The sequence below is a fragment of the Hypanus sabinus genome, chromosome 14, assembly GCF_030144855.1.
Source record: "Hypanus sabinus isolate sHypSab1 chromosome 14, sHypSab1.hap1, whole genome shotgun sequence".
Taxonomy (NCBI): Eukaryota; Metazoa; Chordata; class Chondrichthyes; order Myliobatiformes; family Dasyatidae; genus Hypanus; species Hypanus sabinus.
In genome coordinates this window covers 20,667,141-20,694,932 of record NC_082719.1, presented here as the reverse complement: position 1 = coordinate 20,694,932, position 27,792 = coordinate 20,667,141, and the positions used below count along the sequence as shown (strand labels likewise).

Sequence of the window (27,792 nt, the reverse complement as noted above, 5' to 3'; positions counted from 1 at the left end):
ATGTGAAATAGATGAATCAAGTTGTCAAATCCACCTGCCGACATGCGAAAATGTTTGAAATGCATTTCCTCGTGCATGCCTCTCATGAAGAAACTCAACACAGTGGTGTAGAAACCCCACCACCAACTAGCGTTTTGGCACACACCAACGCATGCTCGCTACCATGAAGAAGTGAAAATCAGGGTTACAGCGTAGGCTGTGGTGTAACCCATAAGCACAAGTATAAATCAGCCTTTAGTATGATCATGGCTGCTCTTTTACTCCCTGCCACTTTCCTGCATGAATCTCCTTTCTCTTGATTCCCTTATATCAAACACCAACTTGAATATAGTTAGTAACCGAGCTTCCACATTCTTATTGGGCAGAGAAGTTTGAAGCTTCAGCACTCTCCGGGTAAGGAACTTGCTTCTCATCTGCATTGATTTTGAGACTATAGCCCATGTTTTTTTGCCCAGAAGGCAAGTGAAATGTCAGTCATACATCTTCCCTATCAAGCTCCATAAGAACCTAAAAGCGTATCTGATGAGAGTTTGTGGCAGAGTTCAATGCTGGTAGAGAATATTGGACTACTGTAAGTCTAAAGTAGTGAAATGAAGGAAGTGACATTAAGTGAAAAAATGCAGTAAGTTGCCATTGGAATACCTGAGGACGTACGGATGTGTGCCATTGGAATACCTGAGGACGTACGGATGTGTGTTTAAAACAATGCTTCTAAGTTCACAAAATTGTAGTATATATACCTGAAGCTGGTGTTCGTATTCACATTGCTTTGCCAAGGCCATACAAGTACAGTATTCAGTTCTGGCTCCCATATTACGCAGGATTCTTTTTGGAAGAAAGCTAGAGGAGGGTAGGGATAATTCCTGAACGTGAAGAAATGCGTAAATAATCGTCATACAGTGTGTTCAGCCAGGAACGTTTTTGTTCAACCCTACAGCTGTGTAAAAGGACATAATTACCAGAGAAATGCTTTGGAACAACCTATGCCCTTGAAAGATGCTACAGCAATGGAACTGTTTCAGTCTTTCTAATAAGAAGTAAAAGACAGTTCTGGAAGCACAGTAGAGAAAGTAATGGATGGCATAAGCTCAAGGTCCCCAGGCCATGACAGATGGGGTTGGCCGAGGGAAGGATGGTATCGGACCAGTGGTCTTCTGCTCAAAACTTTCAAAATTAGAAGCAAAGCAATGTGAAATCAGAATTTCACAGTTTAGAAGGGCTAAAGAGCTTTCCTCACTGTGATTAATCTTCATCTTGTGGTTAATTAATGCCAAGTTGCTTACTTAAGGACATTACCTCCATATGGTTGGATGATAAAGTTGTTCTTTGGTTGCCGAGGTAGTAAATATCTCACTGTACGGGAAGCACAGTGTAAAATCTAAAAGCATTTTATTTATTTTGATTGAAACACCAGAAATCAATCAAGAAATTGTTACACTGCTTTGTGTTGTTTCATGAAAGTAATGGACATGTTGAACTGATATGTTGGAATATATAATTTAAAAACAGTTTAGACCTCAGAGCAAATTAAGATGGAGTAATTTGTCACATTTAATACAAAAACATTTCCATGGATTTATTGATGCAGATTTCCAATCTGATTTGCATTGTGTGGCTTAATTGTAGTAAAATGAATACCAAGATACCTTTAAATTTTAAAAATCTTATTATCCTTTGAATTTAGTAACTAATATCAGTGATGCTTTTGTAACTTTTTGAGAAATGAAGCCAATAGGGCATAACTGAATGCATATTTCCATCACACTATAAATTTAGCCTTCAGTTATTTGTAATTTAAACTGATCAGGCATGTGTTCACCTTGGGTCTGTGGTGATGTATGTAATTTGATGTTCCTGGTTTACAGGGTTTAGTTGATTTTCATTTTAATTTTGTATGACATTGGCATGCCACTGGTTAAATTTTAATGGTAATGTTCCTTTTATTAATATTTTGGAAAAATGCTTAAATATTAAAGTACACATTTGTTTTAAGAATCAAACTCAAAATCTGTCCTCCATTTGTGTCCTTTAATAGGTACCGCCAGATCCTGGAAAAAGCTTTACAACTCACAGGAGCAGAGCAGCTAGAGGCTTTGAAGGCTTTTGTTGAAGCTAGTGAGTATTCTCAATGTGTATTGTGTGTTACACTGGGGAAAGATTGTCCTTTGTGTTTATATTCTCTGATTTAAAAATAACTCTCCTTCCTTAAATTCCCAGTTTGAGGTAACCTCCTTCATGATAGTTCAAACTAACAGTCTTTTGGTCTTTATACAATTCAAGATACTTTCTCCCATTTCAAGCCAGCATTTCTTTTACCTGCTTCTCTATTTTAACAACTATCTGATCCCTACTAGCTGTTTTCGTAATGACAAGTGTTTGTAGGATAGAATGTTATATTTTGTTTAAAGAATCGTCTGTGGTGTCTTCCCTGAAACTTTCTGTTCGTGCATGAATGTACAGAATAGAGAACGACCCTTCGGCCCATGCAGTCCCTGCTTATCATCAAGCACCCCTATTATACTATTCTACACAAATCCCATTAAAAAAATGTTCCCATATTCCCTTTAATACCCCTAGATTCTACTACTTGCACACTAGCTGCAATTTACAGTGGCCAGTTAACCTACCAGCTGCGTGTTGTTTGGATTTGAGGGTTAACTGGAGAAGTCATAGAGAGAAATGGGCAAATTCCATGTAGATAGCACCTTGGGTCAGGATTGAACCCAACTTTTCAATGCAGTCTGTTGTTGGCTCTCTTAAATGTGCCAATCTATAGGATGAGTTTGATGGTTATTATGTGTCTTCCACTAGAATTTCTAATATTTGGAGTAATTGATAATGATCAATCAGAAACGTGAAGGAGTTGATAGTCAGTTTAATTTCTGCAGGGTCATTTTAACAAGTCTGTATCAAGTAATCTAGATTCTGTTTGTCTATATACAATTTTCAATAAAATTTTGGTAATGTGAAGGGTCAGACAGCTACCATCTAGTAGAAAGTTACATGAGACCCTTAAAATGGAAAGGTTGGGAGTGAGAATCCCATATTTACTATGGGATATTACAACTAAGACAGTTAAAATGGCTAATGATTAATTAAGATGATAAATTAAGACAATCTCACAGCAATGAACTGTTGAAACAGAAGTCAGAGCATGCTGGAATTCTGGTTAAAAAGTAACAGGAACACTTTTACAATTCCTCCCTTGGAGTGTCAGACACCCTGAGCCCTGGTCCTGAACTTATTTCCACTTGGCATAATTAACTTATTATTTAATTATTTATGGTTTTATATTGCTATATTTCGATACTATTCTTGGTTGGTGCGGCTGTAACGAAACCCAATTTCCCTCAGGATCAATAAAGTATGTCTGTCTGAAATACTGAGCAGGTCAGGCAGCAGAAACATCTACGATTTTTTTTCCCCTTTTTCGGGATGTACTGTTGCAACTGAACGAAATGTTGACGGAACTGCAATTGGCAAGTTGTTTGGAGTTTTGGTAGTCTAGCCACAGAGTGTATGTCATTAAGCTGGGGGGGTGGGGGGATGTGGAGAAGATTGACACCGATGTGACTGGGCCTGGAGGACTTGAGTTGTAGGGAGAGACAGGCTGTTTTCCTGGAGTGTGGGAGGCAGAAGTATGTAGAATTGGGGGGTGGGGATGTGTGTGGGGTAATCGGTTGCAATCTTTTTCCCAGAGTTGGAGGGCATCGGTTTCAGGTCAGAGGGGTAAGATTTAAAGGACAACTCTTTTCACAAATGATGGTAGGTTTCTGGGATGAGCTGCAAGGGGAAATGCTTTGAGGAATATGGACCAAGTGCAGCCAGAAGAGACCAGCTTATTTAGGGAATTAGGTTGGCATGGATGAATTAGGCCAAAGGGCCCATTTTCATACTGTAAAAATCCATGATTTTATATTTGGTCCATATGTTAAATAAGCCCTGAGACATAGCTGATTTCTCATTTAATTATTTATATTTATGATCAGGAGCACTACATTACATATATTGCATATGTTCAAAATTCAAAGTAAATTTATTACCAAAAATGATTATTGTCACCATATACAATCTTGAGATTCAGTTTCTTGTGGGCATACTCAACGGATCTATAGAATAGTATCTATAACAGAATTGATGAAAGACTGTCTAACTAGGGCGTTCAACCAGAGTACAGAAGACAACAAACTGTTAGTACAAATAAGTATTGAGAACATGAGATGAAGAATCCATTGGTTGTGAGAACATTTCAATGATGGGGCAAGTGAAATTTTTCCCTTTGGTTAAAGAACCTAATGGTTGAGGAGTAGTAACTGTTCCTGAATCTAGTTGTTCGAGTCCTGAGGCTCTTTTATTTTCTTCATGATGGCAGCAGTGAGAAGAGAGCGTGTCCTGGGTGGTGGGGATCCCTGATGATGGATGCTGCTTTCCTATGACAGTGTTTCATGTAGATGTGCTCAATAGTAGGGAAGGCTTTACCCATGATGGATTGAACCATATCACTACTTTTTGTAGGATTTTCCATTCAAGGGCATTGGTGTTTCCATACCAAACTGTGATGCAGCCAGTCAATATACTCTCCACTGCACATCTATAGAAGTTTTAATGTCATTCTGAATCTCTGCAAACTCCTAAGGAAGTAGAGGCAATGTTGTATATATAAAGTATAATGTTTATAAAATGTATTCTTGTAGGATAGATAATACTGAGAAGAACTGTTAAATTCTTTGTGAGTCTAGGACAGGCAAGTTAATTTGTTTGCTGGTAAATGTAACTGTGGTTGAAATTGCTGTAAGCACTGAAGTGAGACCATGGTTGCCAGATTATGACTGAGACGTGGGAAATATCCCAGTAAAAATTCTTTGTTGTTTGTCACACTTATGGGTCTTTCCTCTCCTGCTTGAATCAGAATCAGGTTTATTATCACTGGCATGTGTCGTGAAATTTGTTCACTTAGCAGCAGCAGTTCAATGCAATACATAATATACAAGGAGAGGAAAAAAAATATACATCAATTACAGTACACGTATATTGAATAGATTAAAAATTGGGCAAAAACCCAGAAATAATTCATATTTAAAAAGTGAGGTAGTATTCACGAGTTCAATGTCCATTTAGGAATTGGATGGCAGAGGGGAAGAAGCTGTTCCTGAATTGCTGAGTGTGTGCCTTCAGGCTTCTGTACCTCCTACCTGATGGTAACAGTTAGAAAAGGGCATGCCCTGGGTGATGGAGCTCTTTAATAAGGGATGTTGCCTTTCTGAGACATCGCTCCTTGAATATGCCATGGGTACTTTGTAGGCTCATACCCAAGATGGAGCTGAATAGCTTTACAACCCTCTGCAGCTTCTTTCGGTCCTGTGCAGTAACCTCCCCCCCCATACCAGACACTGATGCAGCCTATCAGAATGCTCTCCACGGTACATCTATAAAAGTTTTTGAGTGTATTTGCTGACATGCCAAATCTCTTAAAACTCCTAAAGTTGTTGTCTTGCCTTCTTTATAATTCCATCGATATGTTGGGACCAGGTTAGATCCTCAGAGAGCTTGACATCCAGGAACTTGAAACTGCTCACTCTCTCCACTTCTGATCCCTCTGTGAGGATTGGTATGTGTTCCTTCATCTTACCCTTTTGGAAGTCCACAATCAGCTGTTTCGTCTTATTGACATGCTGACGTTGAGTGCAGGGTTGTTGCTGCGACAACATTCCACTAGTTGGCATATCTCTGTTGACTAATCTGTTGGAGTTTTTTGAGGGTGTAACAAGGATGTTAGACGAGGGTAAGCCAGTAGATGTTGTGTACCTAGATTTTCAGAAGGCATTTGATAAGGTGCCACATAGGAGATTGGTGAGTAAAATCAGAGCTCATGGCATTGGGGGCAGGGTTTCAACATGGATAGAAAACTGGTTGGCAGATAGAAAGCAAAGGGTAGCAGTGAATGGGTGTTTCTCAGACTGGCTGGAGGTGACTAGTGGGGTACCACAGGGCTCTGTATTGGGACCACAGCTCTTTACGATTTATGTCAATGATTTAGATGAGGGCATTGAAAACTATATCAGCAAGTTTGCTGACGATACTAAACTGGGTGGCAGTGTGACATGCGAAGAGGACGTTAGGAGAATACAGGGAGACTTGGATAGGCTGAGTGAGTGGGCAGATACTTGGCAGATGTCATTCAATGTGAATAAATGTGAAGTTATCCACTTTGGAAGCTGGAACAAGAGGGCAGAGTATTGTCTGAACGGTGTCGAGTTAGGTAAGGGAGAAATGCAAAGAGACCTAGGAGTCCTAGTTCACCAGTCAATGAAGGTGAATGAGCAAGTGCAACAGGCAGTGAAGAGGGCAAATGGAATGTTGGCCTTTGTTACAAGGGGAATTGAATACAAGAGCAAGGATGTTCTTTTGCATTTGTACAGGGCCCTGGTGAGACCACACCTGGAATATTGTGTACAGTTTTGGTCTCCAGGTTTAAGGAAGGGCATTCTGGCAATTGAGGAAGTGCAGCGTAGATTCACTAGGTTGATTCCTGGGATGGCATGGCTGTCTTACGCAGAGAGATTGGAGAGATTGGGCTTGTACATGCTGGAATTGAGGAGATTGAGAGGGGATCTGATTGAAACGTTTAAGATAATTAAAGGATTTGTTAGGATTGAGGCAGGAAATATGTTCCAGATGTTGGGAGAGTCCAGTACCAGAGGGCATGGATTGAGAATAAGAGGTCAGTTATTTAAAACAGAGTTGAGGAAGAGCTTCTTCTCCCAGAGAGTTGTGGAGGTGTGGAATGCACTGCCTCGGAAGACGGTGGAGGCCAATTCTCTGGATGCTTTCAAGAAGGAGCTGGATAGATATCTGATGGATAGGGGAATCAAGGGATATGGGGACAAGGCAGGGACTGGGTATTGATAGTGAATGATCAGCCATGATCTCAGAATGGCGGTGCAGATTCGAGAGGCCGAATGGTCTACTTCTGCACCTATTGTCTATTATCTATTATCTCGCTCTTGTACACCCTCTCATCTCCATCTGTGATTCTACCAACAATGTTGTATCAGCAGATTTATAGATGATATTTGAGTTATGCCTAGCCACACAGACATGGGTATATAGAGAGTAGAGCAGTGGGCTGAGCACACACCCCTGAGGTGCACCAGTGTCGATCGTCAGCAAGGAGGAGATATTATCACAGATTGTGGTCTTCTGGCTAGGAAGTCAAGGATCCGATTGCAGTGGGAGGTACAGAATCCCAGGTTCTGTAACTTATCAATCAGGATTGTGGGAATGATGGTGTAAATGCTGAGCTATAGTCGATGAACAGCATCCTGACATAGGTGTTTGTGTTGTCCAGGCGATTTAAGGCCATGTGAAAAGTATCTTCCATTGACCTTTTGTGGCGATAGGCAAATTGCAGTGGGTCCAGGTCCTTGCTGAGGCAGGAGTTCAGTCTAGTCTTGACCAACCTCTCAAAGGATTTCATCACTATAGATGTGAATGCTACCGGACGATAGTCATTAAGGCAGCTCACATTATTCTAATTAGGCACTGGTATTATTGTTGCCTTTTGAAGCAAGTGGGTACTTCCGCCCATAGCAGTGAGAGGTTGAAAATGTCTTTGAATACTCCTGCCAGTTGGTTGGCACAAGTTTTCAGAGCTTTACCAGGTAATCCATCAAGGCCTGCCACCTTGCGAGGGTTCACCCTCTTTAAAGACTAACATTGGCTTCCAAGACAGAGATCACAGGGTCACTGGGTGCAGCACGGATCTTCACAGTTGTAGTTGTATTCTCCCTTTCAAATTGGGCATAGAAGGTGTTGAGTTCATCTGGTAGTGAAGCAGCACTGCCATTCATGCTATTGGGTTTTCCTTTGTAGGAAGTAATGTCTTTCAAACCCTGCCAGAGTTGTCGTATATCTGATGTCGCCTCCAACCTCATTTGAAATTGTCTCTTTGCCCTTGAAATAGCCCTCCGAAAATCATACTTGGTTTTCTGGTACAGACACTGGGTCACCAGACTTGAGTGCCACAGATCTAGCCTTCAGCAGATGATGTACCTCCTGGTTCATACATGGCTTTTGGTTTGGGAATATACAGTAAGTCTTTGTAGGCACACACTCATCCACACAGGTTTTAATGAAGTCAGTAACAACTGCAGCATAGTCATCCAGATTCAAAGATGAATCCCTGAATACCGCCCAGTCCACTGATTCAAAGCAGTCCTATAGGCGCTCCTGTGCTTCCCTTGTCCATACTTTCTTGGTCCTCACTACTGGTGCTGCAGTCTTCAGTCTCTGCCTATACTCAGGGAGTAGAAGTGATCAGACTTCCCGAAGTGAGGGCATGGAATAGCACTGTAGGCATTCTTGATGGTGGTGTAGTAGTGGTCCAGTGTGTTGTTTCCGCTGGTATTCCTAGTGATCTGTTGATGGTAATTGCTTAGTGATTTTTTTTTTCAAATTGTCCTGGTTAGAATTCCCGAAAATGATAGTGGAGGCATTAGGGTGTGCTGTTTTGTGCATGTTGATCCCATTGCTCAAATCATCTAAAGCCTGATTGACATTGGCCTGAGGTGAAATGTTTACCGCTACCAGAATGATCCTAGAAATCTGCTTTGGTAAGTAAAATGGGCAGCACTTAACTGCTCGATATTCCAGGTCTGGTATGCAGAATTGGGACAGCACTGATTATTTGTGCACCATGAAGAGTTGATCATGAGGCATACTCCTCCACCTCTGCTTTTGAGAGATTCTATAGATCTATCCTGATAGTGTATAGTAAACCTGTCAACCTGAATCGCTGCATTGGGTACAGAAGGGATTAACCAGGATTCCATGAAACAAAGGACACATGCAGTCCTAATGTTCCTCTGATTCAGCTCCCTAGCTCTGAGATCATTGATTTTATTCACCATTGACTGCTCGTTTGCCAGCAAGATGGTTGGTATTGGGAGTTTAAAACCCCATTTCCTTAAACACACTTGTATCCCTGACTTCAGCCAAGTTTCCTGCATGCATTTGGCATTGTTCCTGTCAGTTTTAAGCAGTGATATTTAACTTAAAGATGTTAAGATGTCTTTGTTGACTGTGCTGACCTTGGAAGCAGTTGTGCTTTTTAGCTGTATCAGACTGAAATGAGAATATTTAATAGTATCCATTGAGAGTTCTGCTGCCAAACGAGTCGCCTTGAGGTTTAAATGATTGAAGTCCAAACTCATCTTGACATCTGGATAAGTGTTTACTAACCTACTTGGGATAATAAGCAGCACACCTTGCATAATAATTTATGCAGGAATTAAAAGAATGATTTTTACAAGTTTGGTCTTCTGTATTCACCATCAAGTAGTCACCATCAGATTATATTAAATCTAAACTACAGTTGCAAGAGAAAGTTTGTGAACCCTTTGCAAATACCTGGTTTTCTGCATTAATTATTCATAAAATATGGTCTGATCATCTAATTCACAATAATAGACAAAAACAATTTGCCTAAACTACAAACCCCATTTCCAGAAAAGTTGTGATATTTTCCAAAATGCAATAAAAACAAAAATCTGTGATATGTTAATTCACGTGAACCTTTAGTTAACTGACAAAAGTACAAAGAAAAGATTTTTGCAGCCCCAAACCATGAATCTCCTTTCACCATGCTTCACAGTTGGGATGAGGTTTTAGTGTTGGTGTGCAGTGCCCTTTTTACTTCAAACATAGCGGTGTAGATTTTTGCCAAAGAGTTCAACTTTGTCTCATCTGTCCACAGAACATTGTCCCAGAAGTGTTGTGGAATATCCAGGTGGTCTTCTGCAAGCTTGAACAGCAGTGGTTTTTGGTGTCCTCCATGAACACCATTCTTGTTCAGTGTTTTTCTTATAGTGAACCCATGAACAGAGACTTTAGCAAATTGTGGTAGTTTCTGCAGGTCTTTTGCTGTTACCCCTGGTTTCTTTTTTCACCTCCTTCAGCATTGCATGTTGTGGTCTTCGTGTGGTCTTTGCAAAACGCCCACTCCTAGGGAGAGTATCAACAGTACTGAGTTTCTTCCATTTGTGGACAATTTCTCTTGCTGTGGGCCAATGAACACTCAGGTGTTTAGAAATGCTTCATGCATCTCTACTATTCTTCTAAGGTCCTCTGAAAGTTGTTTTGAGTAAGGCATGGTGCACATAAATAGATCTTTATTGAGAAAAGCAGACTCTGTCAGTAACCTGACTTTGTGTGTCTTTTTTATAGGGCAAGGCACCTCTACAACCCACACCTTCAATCTCATCTCATTGATTCAAACACCTGACTCCAAATAGCTTTTGTAGAAGGCATTATCCTGGAGGTTCATGTACTTTTTTGAACCTAGACTGTGATTGTTTAAATGGTGTACTCAGTATTGATGAGAAGTACAATTCTTTGTGTGTTATTAGTTTAGGCAGATTGTGTTTGTCTATTACTGTGTCTTAGATGAAGATCAGACCACATCTTATGAGTAATTAATGCAACAACCAGGTCATTGTGAAGGGTTCTCAAACACTTCCTTGCAACTGTATCAAGCCCTAGGTAACTGATTAACATGAAAGTTGATACATTTACAGTACAAAGACTAATGTTGATGAGTGTAAGAAATAATCTTTTAAAAATAGGCTTTTTTTCCTTATAGCTTTCCCTGACAATGAAACCTAGTTAATCTAGTTATATTTTTAAATGGTGGTTCTAAACAAGAAATTACTTCACCCAATTAACAGCTCCATTTACTTGTATAAGGCAGTCATTCAACAAATGACGTTGGTATATATTGCATTGAAATGTCATCAGAATACGTATTTCAGATTTGGATTTGACACTCACAACAAAAACAGAGCTTAAAAACCAGAGATTTTTGTCACTGATAGCTGGCAAGAAATAAGCAGTAAGACAATTCAGGATTCTTTCACTCACTGGTTTCAAGCATTCAGGCTTGGAGATTCCAGAAATGGCCTTGAGTGAAAACAAAATTATTTCACTTTCAAGAAATTAGGAACTACGCAGAATTTGAAGATACAGGTGGCCCCCCCCACCCCTTTTCCGAATGTTCGCTTTACGACAGCTCGCTGTTCCAAAAGAACTACATCAGTACCTGTTTTCGCTAACCAAAGAGGATTTTCGGTTTTATGAAACAAAGATGCCCGCTTTATACGCGTGTTTACCCCGAGAAAGATTACAATGACCGTGAAGCCTTATGCGGGCGGTTGTGTGTGCATGCATGTACGTGTACATGTGCGTATGTGCATATGCATGTACATGCACATGCGTGTACATGCCGATTTTTTTTTTCTTCAAATCGATTTTGGCTCGCTGTCTTCCCGAGTTTGATAAGTGAAACTACACGGTATGTATAATATTTCTACTTTATATGGGGTGTATATTTATCATATCTTTCCTGCTTTTACTATATTTTCATGTTATTTTAGGTTTTGTGTGTTACTTGGTTTGATTTGGTAGGTTATTTTTTTGGGTCTGGGAACGCTCAAAAATTTTTCCCGTATAAGTTAATGGTAATTGCTTCTTCAATTTATGACATTTTGGCTTAAAAACGGTTTCATAGGAACGCTCTACCTTCGAATAGCGTGGGGAAACCTGTATCGACAGTCATCGATTATGACGATTTGGAGGATGCAATTGTCAAAAATTGTATGAAGACAGTCCATTATCTATACTTGGGTGTCTGTGCTGATTTTGTTCATTTACAATCAATGAAAACCACACGTCAGCATACACTCAACTCTTATCTATGGCTCCAAGTACCTGCATGTGATAGCAGCCACACTGCAGTGCACTGCTGCAGCAAGCGGGCTAAACCAGGTGAGGGGAGCAGGTGGTCTTATATCACAAAGAGATAGGGCCGAGCCTGTGCTAGCATGTGAAGTCAGCTCTGGTATAATGGGCAGATGCTACCTACAGTGCGATCCAACAGCAGGAAGGTGCTTCTGCGCGCTGTGGACAGTGAAGGGCATGACAAGGTACAGAAGAATTCATGGTCAACCACTGCAACCAAGAAAGACCCCAGATGTGATGACCTTCAGACTACTGGACCCAAACTTGTGAGGTTGAGAGAGTGCAACTTCTCCATTGCAATGGATTTTCCACTTTAAAAATTCTCCTGCACGGGTTTCCTGTCATAAGATGGACAACCACCAAACCAATACACTAATACAGTTTTACAGTACTGTTGTATAGTGTTCTAATTTGTTCTGTATTTCAGTTAAATACATAATCCATGATTCAGTTAAACAGTACTTTATCTTTTTTATACCTTTTTAACTATTTCCATGAAACTGGCTAATTGGGGCTGCCAGTTAATTGGGCCGTACTGTACTGGTCCCAATACGTCTCAGTCGGAATCCACTGTATTTGCAGTGATAATCATGAATTGTGTTTTGTGATGAGATGCAGTAAATTATTAGCAACATTTTATGGCAGGCATGTGGTTCATTGTCCTTCTCTGTTTGAATACAGTGGTTAATGAAAACGTCAGTCTAGTGATTTCCAGACAACTGCTGACTGACTTTTGTTCGCATCTACCGAATCTTTCTGATGGTACTGCCAAAGAAATTTACCACTTTACTTTGGAAAAGATCCAGCCTAGAGTTATTTCATTTGAAGAACAGGTAAGCCAGTGAGAGAATTTTATAAGTGCTTTATTTTTAATTATGCAACTGTAATCCTCTCACCGTGGCTCATACCAACCTCGGCTTGTTAGCTAACATCCATGTAACTGAGCTTGCATGGGTAACGGTGAGGCCACTTTCAGTCAGCAACACATGTCTCGGGTCAGTGTGATTCCGGCTCAACCAAACAGGAAAGTTCAAATGTTCTGATGAGGGAACGAAAATTATGGTGGATGCTTTGTAAATACTGCCCCATGAAAAGTTATCGTTCACCAGGATATAACACCTTACACCAGCATAAAATTAAAATGAAAGTATATTTACAGATATTTTGACTTTAACAAACAGTTAATAGAGAAAAAAGAAAAGGGCCCCAGTACAGTTGAAACAGTCTAAATGCAAGCATAAATGTTGGAACTCATTTCTGGAGCAGTAGGGTGCTTTCCTTTGATTACTCACGCGCTGAACCCACATTCTGCGTGAAAGACACTAGCCGCAGCTCAAACCTCCCTCAAAGACCATTACGAATGAACAAGCTAACCCAGGACTATTGGCATTTCCTCCTTTGAACCATTCATCTGCACAAAGCACTTCTTACAATAGGCTCTCCACTGTTGGTGGGATCTTCTGAGCATTTTCCCATCTTTTTGCCTCTTCCAACAAAAGACCCAAACCAGACTATTGTCCTTCAGAAATCTGATCCCGTCCAGCTCTCTTGAATCTTGCATCTCATCCTACTGGGCAGAAAGTTATAACACGTACCAATGCAAACCTGATTAGTTGACACTACATTCCTAAGTTGGACAAAATGGTTCCTTATCTTTAGCCAAAGCCAAAACACTCTTGCTAACAGGACAAACTCGAGGAAATCTGCAGATGCTGGAAATTCAAACAACAACACACACAAAATGCTGATGGAACACAGCAGGGTAGGCAGCCTCTTACTATCTTTTTCTCTTACTATCTTTCCTTTTGGTTAGTCCTGACGAAGGGTCTCGGCCCAAAACGTTGACAGCGCTTCTCCCTATAGATGCTGTCTGACCTGTTGTGTTCCACCAGCATTTTGTGTGTGTTGTTGCTAACAGGACACATTGCTTTCACAGAAAACTGCTAAAATAAAAATCCCTCACAGTATAGCAGTAGTAATCTTAACCAAGGCATTACACAAGTATTTAGTTGACATCCTTCATTATTATTAAAATGTGGATATTCTGTATTGGTGTAAGTTTATTTAACTTACTTATTTATAAACAGTATATTTATAACTTATTTATAAACAGTAATGACTGGATTTCTGCAATGTCATTCTGAGAAAAGTGTGAAGCAGAAGTTTATTCAAGGTGTATTTATAAATTCAGAGTCTCTCTGTAAGTTTTATGGTTTCTTTTTGATGGAAATTACATTATAGTTTTGGTAGTAGGCATTATTATTTAAAAAAAATTATATTTACAGCTCTGTGGGGTTGAAAGCTCCGATTAATATTTTTTTTACATATTGTAATGGTTGGCCTGGAGGTCCATAGTGGGAGGGTGGGGAGGATACTAACTTTATATGATTTTATTTTGGGTGCTGTTTCCTTATTGTTATGAATTATATAATTAATACGCTTATTTTGCACTGTATTAATCTTTACTTTGTTGTGTTTTTTTGTTTGTAGTTAGTTTGTAGAAATGAATAAAAACATTAATAATAAAAAAATAAATTCAGAGTGCATGTATTAAGTTATACGGTATATCTTAGTAAATGCTGCATGTATGAGAAACCTTGGACTCAAAACAAAATGACTATACCTCACCATTGCTGAGACAACTTAAGTGAGCTAGAAATTATGCCTGGTAATGTCCTTAGGATCTCAAGATGAACAGTTTTAGAAGTTAGTTGGAAGGTAGAATGGTATCCCTTTTGTCTTGCTTTCAGTGATCCCTTTTTAAAAGTTCTGCAGTACAAGTATCTATGATTTACAGTCAATTGCCCTTTGAATTGTGTAGTGAAAATTACGACTGAGAATGTGCTCAGGAAGCTAATGGTCTGAGGGTGGATAAATCTCCTGGACCTGATGGACCCTTGGGTTCTGAAGGAAGTAGCTGGAGAGATTGCAGAGGCATTAATGATGATCTTTAAAGATTCAATAGATTCTGGCATTGTACCAGATGACTGGAAAATTGCAAATGTTACTCGGCTATTTACAAAGAGTGGGAGGCAGCAGGAAGGAAACTATAGATCTGTTAGCCTGACATCAGTGGTTGGGAAGTTGTTGGAATCGATTTGTTAAGGATGAGATTACGGAGTACCTGGAGGCACATGACAAGATAGACCAAAGCCAGCATGGTTTCCTGAAAGGAAAATCCTGCCTGACAAACCTACTGCAATTTTTTGAGGAAATTACAAGTAGGGTAGACAAAGGAGATGCAGTGGATATGGTGTACTTGGACTTTCAGAAGGCCTTTGACACATGAGGCTGCTTGGCAAGATAAGAACTCATGGAATTACAGGGGCATTACTAGCATGGGTGGAGCATTGGCTAATCAGCAGAAAACAGAGTGGGAATAAAGGGGTCCTATTCTGGCTGGCTGCTGGTTACCAGTGGAGTTCCACAGGGTTCGGTGTTGGGACCATTGCTTTTTATGATGTATGTCAATGATTTGGATTGTGGATTAATGGATTTGTGGCTAAATTTGCTGATGATACAAAGATAGGTGGAGGAGTGGGTAGTGTTGAGGAAACAGAGAGCCTGCAGAGAGACTTAGATAGTTTAGGGGAATGGGCAAAGAAGTGGCAAATGAAATACAATGTTGGAAAGTGTATGGTCATGCACTTTGGTGGAAGAAATAAATAGGCAGACTATTCTTTAGATGGGGAGAGAATTCAAAATGCAGAGATACTAAGAGACTTGGGAGTCCTTTTGCAGGATACCCTAAAGGTTAACCTCCAAGTTGAGTCGGTTGTGAAGAAAGCAAATGCAATTTTTGCATTCATTTCTAGAGGTATAGAATATAAGAGCAGGGATGTGATGTTGAGGCTCTATAAGGAACTCACAAGACCACACTTGGAGTATTGTGTGCAGTTCTGGGTTCCTTATTTTAGAAAGGATATATTGACATTGGAGAGGGTTCAGAGAAGATTCACGAGAATGATTCCAGGAATGAAAGGGTTACTGTATGAGGAACATCTAGCAGCTCTTGGGCTGTATTCCCTGGAGTTCAGGAGAATGAGGAAGGATCTCATAGAAACATTCTAAATGTTAAGAGGCCTGAACAGATTAGATTTGGCAAAGTTATTTCCCATGGTAGGGGAGTCTAGGACAAGAAGGCACGACATCAGGATTGAAGAACGTCCATTTAGAACAGGGATGCTGAGAAATTACTTTAGTTAGAGGGTGGTAAATCTGTGGAATTTATTGCCACAAGTGGCTGTGGAGGTCAAGTCATTGGGGCATTTAAGGCAGAAATAGATAGGTTCTTGATTAGCCAGGGCATCAAAGGGTATGGGGAGAAGGCAGGGGAGTGGGGATGACTGGAAGAATTGGATCAGCCCATGATTGAATGGCGGAGCAGACTTGATGGCCTACTTCTGCTCCTATATCTTATGGTCTTATGGTCTAATTATCCTTGAGGATTAAATAGAGAGCTCTCAATATATCATCTAAATGAGTAAATAAAACCATACTTGTCTAATTAACAGTTTAAAATTTTCTCTTTTTCTGCTTATTTTGTTCTTCAACTTAGAATCTTAACTTGCACATCAATGCAGGTTTGACTGATGAATCGGGTGGGGCAAGAAAACTGCCAGTATGCTATCAGAGTGGAGTCAGTAACCAACTTTGCATGTTTGTTTTTGAGAATACTGTGGAACAGAATGGAATGTCACAGAGCATAACTATATACAGTGGATGCATTCGCTGGGCACAATCTAGTTCGCCACCTATCATGAATTCTTAGTTGAGTATTGTTTTGAGGATTATTTATCAGCTTGACGAAGGTTAGCATTTGAACAGCCCATGGAGTTGACCCTCTGTTGCCTTTTTCAATTTTGAATGGTGTATGGAATGCCCTGTTTAAGATTTTTACTGCATTTTTATTAATATTTCAGTATTAGTAGTTTTCTGTTAAGTCAATGTGCCATGCTGGAAGGTGGCTAAGATGAGGAAATGTGAATCATCTGAACAGGATTGTGGGCAAGAGTTTTCTGAAGGTCAGTAGTCTGGTTCATGTGTCTTTTTTGGCAGGAGCTGGGAGGCGACAGGAGGGAAAATGACTGAGGATGCTGACCTTATTGCACTAGGTGCTTTGTGCAGATGAATGGCTCCAAGGAGGAAGGGCCAATGCTCCCATGGGAGAGCCCGTTAGTTTGAGATGGGTTTTAAGTGGTGTTCGGAATGTGGTGTGTGCTTTAACCCAGACTGTGGGTCCCGCACCTAAGTAAAAAGGACAAATTCAAGATGAGTTCCAACTTTGGACTGGATTAACTGTACTGGGCCCTCTTTTCCCATTTCTTTATTCCTACTAGCTGTTCGATAAAGCTGAAATTTGTAAATATATTTCCTTTATAATTTTATGTGGTGTTTGATGTGTTTTATCTTGCTGACTGTATAATTGTGTATGGGCAGTATTTACGCAGCATTTGTTCATACCGAGACTTCTTTAATTGGAACATCATGACGTTCCTGTTTAGTTGAACACCAACTTGTACCAATCCTAGATGCCTATTGTTTATGAAAGGTGGCTTCTCACCGCTGAGTCCCATGGCTATTTGTGGGCCAACAGCGAGCCAAGTTTGCATACGAGCCCAGTGAGGGAGTGACGTGTATGAAGATGAAATTTCCATCCATTGAAATGGATTGGCGTGGCTGGAAGAGGCAGGGCAAGTGGGCAGAAAAATGCAAATGCGTTTGTTGTGTGGTCATGGCTTTGTGTTTATTTTGCAGGTAGCTTCTATAAGACAGCATCTAGCCACCATTTATGAGAAGGAAGAAGACTGGAGAAATGCAGCTCAAGTTTTGGTGGGAATTCCATTGGAAACTGGACAGAAGTGCGTAATTGTTTGGGACTTGATTCATTTTTGAAATGTATTGTGCAGCTTTTAACTATTTAAAATAAGCTGGTTCCTTTCAAAATGAATATCTATATACCACTATAGAAAAACAATGAACAATTTATTTCTGTAAAACAATGATATTCCTCACTTGCAATCTTAAGTGATTTTGCTGTAATTTGTTTAATTGAGACCAATGTAAATTAACAATGTCACCACTGGCACATATGGATCATTCTCCCAGGATCTTGTTGTGAAAAGAGTTACTGCTTTACCAATTTTTTACAGCATGCTTTTGCAGTGTATTTTGCAGACTTGTCTGTCTTCTTTTGTGCTACGTAACAAACATTAACTCCTTCCACTACCAAACCAGCATTCTTCTGGCAAGAGTGCATAAATGATCTGTTTTAACGAGTCTTAACTGGAAAACGAAGTGAAGTTAGCTTGGTATATTCTCTTAATTTCTCTTCTCTTAATTCTTCTCCTATCTTTCTGAAAATGTATTTGCATTATTTGGGTCTCTTCATGGCAACAAGGTGTGTTGGAATGAGGAAGAAGGTATTCATCCATGAAGTCTATCAGTATGATGTTAGAGTATTTTAGTAGTCTTAATTACATTAGCTTATTACAGATATCCCTGAATATACAAATACTCTACTTGTAAATTTTTGCTGTAGGATGCATATCCTGATTTGAGAAGCTTTTAAAAAAAATAAGAAGAATGTTTAATGTTAACAATAATTCCTGAGCTCTGGAATGCAATTTGAATTTTTACATTCAAGCTAATGGAATGTAATGGAACTAATGGAATGAACCTTGTCAGTTTACAAGATTTTGTATAATACAATGTTTTCCTATAAACCCTTATATAACCCTTTTTAAAAACTAATACCTAAATACCTTTATATCAGGAGAGATCAGAACAGTATAATATGTTAGTCAGAGAGCCTAAAATTTACTGAATTTAGCTGAAGATAAATAAATACAAAATTTTTCCTACCTTTAAATCTGCCACTAATGCTCATACTCTGAAACATAATTTTATAAAATATACAATTTTATAAAATTGCTTGTTCATTAACATTTAGCTTTTTTATAGGCAGTATAATGTGGACTATAAGCTGGACACCTATCTGAAAATTGCTCGTTTGTATCTGGAAGATGATGATCCTGTTCAAGCAGAAGCTTACATTAACCGGGCATCTCTACTTCAGAATGAATCAACCAATGAACAATTGCAGATTCATTACAAGGTAGAACTTTGCTTTTGGAAAGTAGATGTTAATTACATTACGGAAAGCCAGTGGATCAGTGAAAATATTTCCACATTTTGAAGAGTTCAGCAGTCTCTAGGTGGTTTAGGTAATACCTTCTTAGATATTTAGTGAGTTCAAAGTTCATGACTGGAACATTATGGATTAAAATTGCCCCAGAATACCTGGATTTGGGAGAAAGAAATTTAACTGGGTCACTTATTTTTTGCAATTAAAATATATTTTTGGATATCACACTCAACTGGGCTTTTCCCTTGTGTATCAAACTAATGAGTAGTCCATAGGCAGTTGCTGATTAAGATTACCAATCAGATTCCTAAGTGAGGTACTGGTCAAAGGTGACCATTCATAAAGACTAGTTTGAGTCAATGTATTTAGGAAAGAACTAAAAGGAAATACTGGGAGAACAAACAAAAACAAAATGATCAGAACAAATGACTGCAAATGTATTCTGATCTTATTGGAGAGGATAGGACACTCTGAAGCCATGTTGTGTCGACAGTGGAGGGAGTTAATATTTGTTATGTAGTTGGCTACTGACTTATCTTGTGTGGCATTGAACTCCCAAAGTATGGTTAAAGCTGAACCCAGTGAGACAGGTGGAACTTTATTCCATCATGATTGTGGCTTGTGTCTTTTTAAAAGATGCAAGAGTTTTGGAGAAATTCTGACCTGTTTTTATCACTGAAGTATTTATGTGACTGGTTCAATTAAGTTTCTGGTCAATGGAATGTCAAGAGGAGCTGTTCTATTAGAAAGTATTCATTGTGTGGCAGGAATGACATTTGCCACTTATCATCTCAAACCTGAATGATGTCCAGGTCTTGTTGCATGCAGAAAATGAATATCTTATTATTAAAAAATTGTGAATGGAACTCGACTTGGAAGTCATCAATAAACATCGATAGTTCTGATAATGAAAGAAAGGGAAGATGTATTGGAAAGCAAATAACTGCAGGTGCTGAAAATCCCTGGAGCATGTTACAGTTTATTTGGGACACGAGATTCTGTAGATGCTGGAAATCTCAAGTAACAAATGCAAAATGCTGGAGAGATCAGGTAACATCTACAGAGGGAAAGATACTGCCTGACCTGCTGAGTTCCTTCAGCATTTCATGTGTGTTGCTCACAATTCATATCTGAATACATTTTGTTTTGACGCTATCTCATTACTTTGTGTTAAATTATTTGTCAAATTATAATCTATTATGCAAATTACAGTGCCAAAGTTAATCTGACCTTTCATGTTCACAAGTCCTGCCACGATTAAGACAGGTCTGGCCAGAACATGGGATTTCCATCAGCAATTATCACTCCAGGACGCACGTCATTCCCTTATCTGCTTGCTCTGAATTCCAGAAAACTCTTGCTAATGGTGCTGTGACAGTAGCTTCATGAGAAAAGTTACAATAACTTCTATTAGCTGAGGTTAGTTAGTGTGATTAGCAAATGCCAGCTTTGTATTTGCCCATACTTTGCAAATGAGTGGAAAGCTATACAGTTTAACTATATGTAAACCAAAGGAACAGCTTCGGTAGACAAAAAATTAATGTCCCCATTTTTCACCCAGCTGCCTTGGAGCAACACAATATATCAATAGTTGCATTTTCAGTAAAGTGAAACTTTGTTCTGTTTTTTGCCTTCAGGTGTGTTATGCTCGTGTCCTCGATTACAGAAGGAAATTTATAGAAGCTGCTCAGCGATATAATGAGCTTTCGTATAAATCTATAGTTCATGAAACGGAGCGCCTAGAGGCATTAAAGCATGCACTACACTGCACAATTCTTGCATCAGCAGGTATTATATTGTTGCCCAATACTCCTAAGGATGTAAATAGTTCTAATATAATTGAATATGTTAAGCACCAAGTCTGTAGTCTTACGTTTTAATTATACCAGATTCCTATCTGATAGTTTCTGTCAACAAATAAGTACATCAGAAAATAAAGTGGATTGCAAACAATTTCAAACACAGTGATATTAACAATATATTATTCTATTTTCAGTTTGATCTTTTGTTTTGAAGTTTCTGATTTGGAAGTTATCGTGGGAAATACCGATATATTCTAATCTACATACAGCATCACAGCAGCCCCCCCCCCGTTCTGTCTTGTGAATTTATTGAGAGTTCAGGAAATCTAAAATAAGAAATTTTGATTACCACATGGCTACTAAAAGAACTATTAGTGGACTCTATAAAAACAAACTTAAAAATAGTATAAAATTGGATATTGTGAAAACATTGCAAACTATTATCATATTATCAACTCAGAAAGGAACAAAATATGGCTTTGCTAATTATTATTACTTGGTTAACTGAATTGCTCATACTGGAGCAATTTGTTTCGAAAAGAAGGAATGGTTGATTTCAAACATGATTTTTTTTTGAATCATTGGTTATTTGAAATGATTGCATCAGATGAGCTTGGCATTCCACATTGGGAAATAATACACTGTTAATGTTCTTCTTGTTAAAAATGCAATGATATCTTTATTCATTAGGAGAAACTTTACCCCAAGGGTAGTGAGAACATGGTATATAATAGCATGAATGAAGCAAATCATACAGATTTAAGTGGAGGTTGGACAAGCATGTGAGGGAGAAACATATTAAAGGGTAACATTAATAGATTTACCTAGGAAAAGATGGAAAGAGGCTTGCGGAGCAAAAAAAAAATGCATGTATCTGTTGGGTCAAATGTTCTTTCTCTAAGATTTGGAGTTGGGTCTCTTTCAGCCTTCTTTGCTTTTGTCTCTTGACAAATCTTTTTGGGCTTATCTGAATTAATCTAAAGCAAATGCAAGAATAGTTTCGGGAATTATTTTTACAAAGGCTAAATCTTGTAGTGAGAAAAAATTGGAAGTTGTATCCACATAAAACTTACAATTTGAGGCACTTACACAAGTAAACATGTAATGAGATTACAAATTTTTTTACACAAATATGTTGAAGCTTTATTAGGACAGAGAAGTCAGAAAGTGAATCATGGCAGAATTCAAAGCATGCAAGTGAATAACTTATTTTGAAAAATAATTTGGGAATGCAACACAGTCGACAAAGTCTAAGGTTTGGCAAGTTTTCTATCATTCAGATCAAGTTTTCTTTCATCGTTGGAAATGTTAAGCATTATTATAACAGCAAATCTATGATAGAAATGAATAAATATGTTTAAAGTAATTGAAAATACAAGATTTTCCAAGCAACAAAAAGGGGAAAACACAGATTACTAAAGGGAAAAAAACATAAATTGGGAAGTAATAATGTGAAAAAATAATGCAACAGAAGTATTAAATTTCACAGTGTTTCTGTTGGCTTTGCTTTCCCTGCAGGACAGCAGCGATCCCGTATGCTGGCAACACTTTTTAAGGATGAACGCTGCCAGCAGCTTGCAGCTTATGGAATTCTAGAGAAAATGTATCTAGATAGAATTATTCGAGGGAATCAGTTACAGGAGTTTGCTGCCATGCTGATGCCTCACCAGAAAGCAACAACTGCTGATGGTAAAGTCTTCAGTTTGTTTTTATCCTGAACGTGTGTTTTCCACTCTCTTTATTTTATAGTTTATAGCAGAATAATCTGTATATGATTAAACCATTTTGGTATTATCATGAAGTGATTATTCACAGCTTCAGTCAAAATGCTGAGCTATCTTAACACTCTACATTTAGATATGTATGGAAGTTCAGATAAGAATTTCGATCTGGTAGTGTGTATCACTAACTTGACTTTTATCAAGTTACACATTATTCTTTTCCATAAATTGTATTATTGACCTTCTGTTTCCTGTTAATGCAACTGAAATCTTACTAACATCTTTGAATGCAGCCTATTTTACTATTCTTTTAAAACCAAGTCCACTGATTTATGGTTTTCACATAAACTGGAATTCGTACCCATGGGCACTTCTTCTGGATGTTATCATTTGAATGAGCTGACTTTCTGCTCTCACTTTTTGGGTAACTTAGAGCAGATTCCCATTTAGGTAACAGTTCTGCCCCTTCGAATGCCTTGACAATTTGCTGGCTGCAGTGTAAAAACAAGCAAACAAATAATTTAAAAATACATTACCATGAAGTGTGTAATGTATCACAAGGTTAGTGACCCTATTCAAATAAATGGGGCTGCTGTTATTACACACCTCCTCTCTGGTGTAAGATTAAAGTGCTTAGTGCAATCAGACTCTCACCGAGAAATTAAACCTACATTGCTGAACACTGGTCTGCAGTGGAGTTGATGTGTGGGGTGATCAGCACCTAACTGTCAAAAGCCTTGGTCTTCCATGTTTGTCTTTTCTGTGACTATCCTTCTCAGAAGTGAAGTACAGAGCTTGTCATGTGTGGAATTGTAGGTAAATATAATAATTGCTGCATTGTCTACAAGTGAAATGCTAATCCCAATACCTTGACCTCTCTGATGACTGAAAGACTTAAAAACCTTTGGCTACCAGCTGTCAATCCCTAATGTTTTTAAGTAATTAAAAAAAAAATTTTGCTAAGTCATGATAAAAATCCCTGACATTGTTTTCAATGTAATGATGTTATATTTCCTCTCTTGGTACCAGGTTCCAGTATACTGGATAGGGCTGTCATTGAGCACAACTTGCTTTCTGCCAGTAAACTCTACAATAATATCACATTTGAAGAGCTTGGAGCTTTGCTCGAAATACCACCAGCCAAGGTAAACTTACAAAGTGTTGAATTTTTTTACCTTGTTTTAATCTCAGAATGAGAACAAACATCTTCTATTGAAGAGAACAATATGCCTTCAGTGTATATTTTGGCATTATTTCACTTTACATATATAGGGAAGGCATTTTTAGAGTTAGGTGTTTACTTACTAAGAGCAACACTTTGGATTAATTGTTTGAAATTGTATTTTATAGTTTCCTTACACAAGGCAATGAGCTAGCATTGGGAGCTAGATGTTAATACAACATCTGACAGAACAAATATACTTTGGATTATTCAGCATATACAAGAGAATGGGGAGTGATATATAGGAGCTACAGGGAGGTAGTCATCCCTAAGTTGCAGAAGGCAAGTAACTGGGTGACTGTCAGAAGGAGAGAAAATGGGCAGCAAGTGTAGAGCATCCCTATGGCCATTCCCCTCAATAATAAATATACCACTTCGGATACATTTGAGGGAGATGACCTACCGTGGGCAGCTGCAGGTGACCAAGTCTCTGGCACTGAGTCTGATGCTGTGGCTCAGACGGGAAGAGAGGTGAAGAGGACTGCAGTGTTGAGAGGAGATTCAAAAGTCAGAGAAATAGAGAAGAGATTCTGTGGGCATGATGGAGACACCCGGATAGTATGTTGCCTCCCAGATGGCAGGGATGTCTCAGATCGGATCCATGGCATTCTAAAGGGGGATGGTGAGCAGCCAGTAGACTTGGTACATATTGGCACCAATGACATAGGTAGGAAAGGTGAGGAGGTCCTGAAGAGACATTTTAGGGAGCTAGGTAGAAAGCTGAATAACAAGGCCTTCAGGGCAGTGATCTGGATTGCTTCCCATACCACGCACCAGTGAAGGTAAGAATAGGATGATTTGGCAGATGAATGCTGAGGAACTGGTGCATGGAGCAGTGGTTCAGATTTATGGATCGTTGGATCTCTTCTGGGAAAGTACGACTTGTACAAAATGGATGGGTTACACCTGAACCCAAGGGGAATCAATATAATTACGGGTAGGTTTTCTGGAGCTGTTCGCAGGGGGGCACTAGAACTAATTTGGCAGAGGGATAGGAATCAGGGTGATGGTGCTGAGAATGGGTAATTGGTTTACAAACAGAAGCAGTGTGTAATGAGACTGCTAGTAAGGAGTGGCCGATGGTAGGGCAAAATTGCAGTCAACACGATGAGTTGCAATGTAAGGGGCGGACAAGATTGGAAAGGGTGAATTCAGGACTAAAGGTGTTATATTTGAATGTGAGCAGTATACAGAATAAGGTAGGTGAACTTGTAGCACAGTTCACAGTTACAGACTGGCATGGATGACGTTGTGTACATCATTGAAAGAAGATCATGGCTTGGAGGTTAACATCCAAGAATACACATTGTATTGAAAAGACAGGCAGATAGGAGGGGGGGTTTTAAAAAAATCAAGTCATGAGGAAAAGGTGACATAGGGTTGAAAGTGGTTGAATTGTTGTGGGTAGAGCTAAGTAAATGGAGGAGTAAAAAGACCCTGATGGAAGTTGGATACAGACGCCCCCAAACAGTAGTAAAGCTGTGGTGTACAAATTGCAATGGGAGATAGAGAATGGGGGAAAAGGACAGTGGGGGAAAATAGTCAAGGAGGATTTCAACATACAGGTAGATTGGGAAAATCATGCTGGTGCTGGATCCCAAAAAGGGGAATTCCTAGAATACCTACAAGATGGCTTTTTAGAGCAGCTTGTGGTTGAGCCCACTGGGGAACAGCTATTCTGCATCGGGTTTTGTGCAATGAACCTGAAATGATTAGAGAGCTTAAGGTAAAGGTACCCTTGGGGACAAATGATCACAATATGATAGAATTCACCCAGCAACTTGAGAAGGAAAAGCTAAAGTCAGATGTATCAGTATTATAGTGGAGCAAAAGGGAATTATGGAAGCATGAGAGAGGTGTTAGCAAAAATTGATTGGAAACGAACACTGGCACGGATGCCAACAAAGTAGCAATGGCTGGAATTCTGGGAGCAATTCAGAAGCAAGATATATACATCCCAAAGAGGAAGAAGTATTCTGAAAGCAGGATGACACAGCCATGGCTGACAAGAGAAGTCAAAACCAACATAAAAGTCAAAGAGAGGATATATAATAGAGTAAATATTAGTGAGAGATAGGGGTTTGGGAAGCTTTTAAAAACAAAAAGAAGGCAACTGAAAAAGTCATAAAGAAGGAAAAGATAGAATATGAAAGTAAGCTAGTCAATAATATTGAAGAGGATACCAAAAGTTTGTTCGGATACATTAAGTACAAAAGAGAAGTGAGAATTGATATCAGACTGCTGGAAAATGATGCCAGAGGTAGTAAGGGGGGGAGCAAAGAAATGGTGGATGAACTGAATAAGTAGTTTGCATCTGTTTTCACTGAGGAAGACACCAGCAATAAGGTGGAAATTTGAGAGTATTGGGGCAGAAGTGTGTGAAGTTGCCATTACTGAAGAGAAGGTTCCTGGGGAACTGAAAGAGGTGGCTGAAGAGATTGTGGAGATAATGACTCTTCAAGAATCAATTGATTCTGGTGTGGTTCTGGAGGAATGGAAAATTGCAAATGTCACTCCACTCTTCAGGAAGAGAGGGAGGCAAAAGAAAGGAAACGATAGGCCAGTTAGTCTGACCTCGGTGGCTGGGAAGAGGTTGGAGTCAATTGTTAAGGATGTGGTTTCGGGGTACTTGGAGGCACTTGATAAAATAGGCCATAGTCAGCATGGCTTCCTTGGGGGAAAATCTTGCTTGACGTATCTCTTGGAATTCTTTGAAGAAATAACAGGCTGGATAGACAAAGGAGAATCTGTTCATGTTGTGTACTTGGATTTTCAGAATGCTTTTGACAAGGTGCCACACATGAGGCTGCTTAACAAGCTATAACCTATGGTATTACAGGATGATTCTAGCATAGGTAAAGCATTGGCTGATTGGTAGGAAGTAAAGAGTGGGAATAAAAGGAGCTTTTTTTCTTGTTGGCTAGTGGTGTTCCACAGGGGTCTGTGTTGGAAATGTTATATGTCAATGACTTGGATCTCGGAATTGATGGCTATATGGCCAAGCTTGCAGATGGGGAAAGATACGTGGCATGCCTGAATGAGTATCGACTTGTGGCTCTGACATCAATTGCTATGAAGTGCTTCGAGCGATTGGTTATGGCATATGTCAACCATAACCTACCAGTCAACCTCGATGCTTTGCAATTTGCCTACTGGAGCAACAGGTCAACGGCAGATGCCATCTCTCTGGCACTACATTCCTCCTTAGAACACCTGGAGAATAAAGACGCATATGTAAGGCTCCTTTTCATTGACTACAGCTCTGCCTTTAATACCATCATTCCAAATAAACTGATTCCTAAGCTCTGGAACCTGGGTCTTAGCACTCAGATCTGCAGCTGGATCTTCCAACTTCCTCACAGACAGGACCCAGGCTGTAAAAATAGGGGACAAGCTCTCCTCTACAATCACTCTGAGCACCGGTGCCCCTCAAGGCTGTGTATTCAGCCCCCTGCTATACACACTGTACACCCATGATTGTGTAGCCAAGTTTCCATCAAACTCAATATATAAGTTTGTTAATGACACCACAATTGTAGGCTGTATCTTGGGTAATGATGAGTCTGAGTACAAAGAGGAAATTAAGAACCTGGTGGCATGGTGCGAAGACAATAACCTATTCCTCAATGTCAGCAAGACGAAGGAATTGGTTGTTGACCTCAGAAGGAGCAGCGGACTGCATGACCCCATCTACATCGGTGGTGCGTCGGTGGAACAGGTCAAAAGCTTTAAGTTCCTCGGGGTGAATATCACAAATGACCTGACTTGGTCTAACCAAGCAGAGTCCATCGCCAAGAAGGCCCACCAGCGCCTTTACTTCCTGAGAAAGCTGAAGAAATTTGGCCTGTCCCCAGTGCACTGTAGAAAGCATTCTTCTAGGGTGCATCACAACCTGGTATGGAAGTTGTCCTGTCCAAGACCAGAAGAAGCTGCAGAAGATCGTGAACATAGCCCAGCACATCTCACAAACCAATCTTCCATCCTTGGACTCACTTTACACCACACGCTGTCAGAGCAGTGCTGCCAGGATAATCAAGGACTCGACCCACCCAGCCAACACACTTTTTGTCCCTCTTCCCTCCGGGAGGAGGTTCAGGAGCTTGAAGA

The 27,792-nt window shown here is 39.5% G+C and overlaps 1 protein-coding gene across 1 annotated transcript in view; it reads left to right on the top strand.

Annotated features, from left to right (window-relative positions):
- cops4 (COP9 constitutive photomorphogenic homolog subunit 4 (Arabidopsis)) overlaps positions 1–27,792 on the top strand; it is a 57,713-nt gene that overhangs the window by 9,987 nt on the left and 19,934 nt on the right. Inside the window, exons 2-8 of the mRNA XM_059988850.1 lie at positions 2,036–2,115; positions 12,475–12,626; positions 17,551–17,654; positions 18,757–18,910; positions 20,578–20,728; positions 22,261–22,431; positions 23,493–23,608. Of these exons, the coding sequence (XP_059844833.1) occupies positions 2,036–2,115; positions 12,475–12,626; positions 17,551–17,654; positions 18,757–18,910; positions 20,578–20,728; positions 22,261–22,431; positions 23,493–23,608 (928 nt within the window). The remainder of the gene's footprint in view (positions 1–2,035; positions 2,116–12,474; positions 12,627–17,550; positions 17,655–18,756; positions 18,911–20,577; positions 20,729–22,260; positions 22,432–23,492; positions 23,609–27,792) is intronic.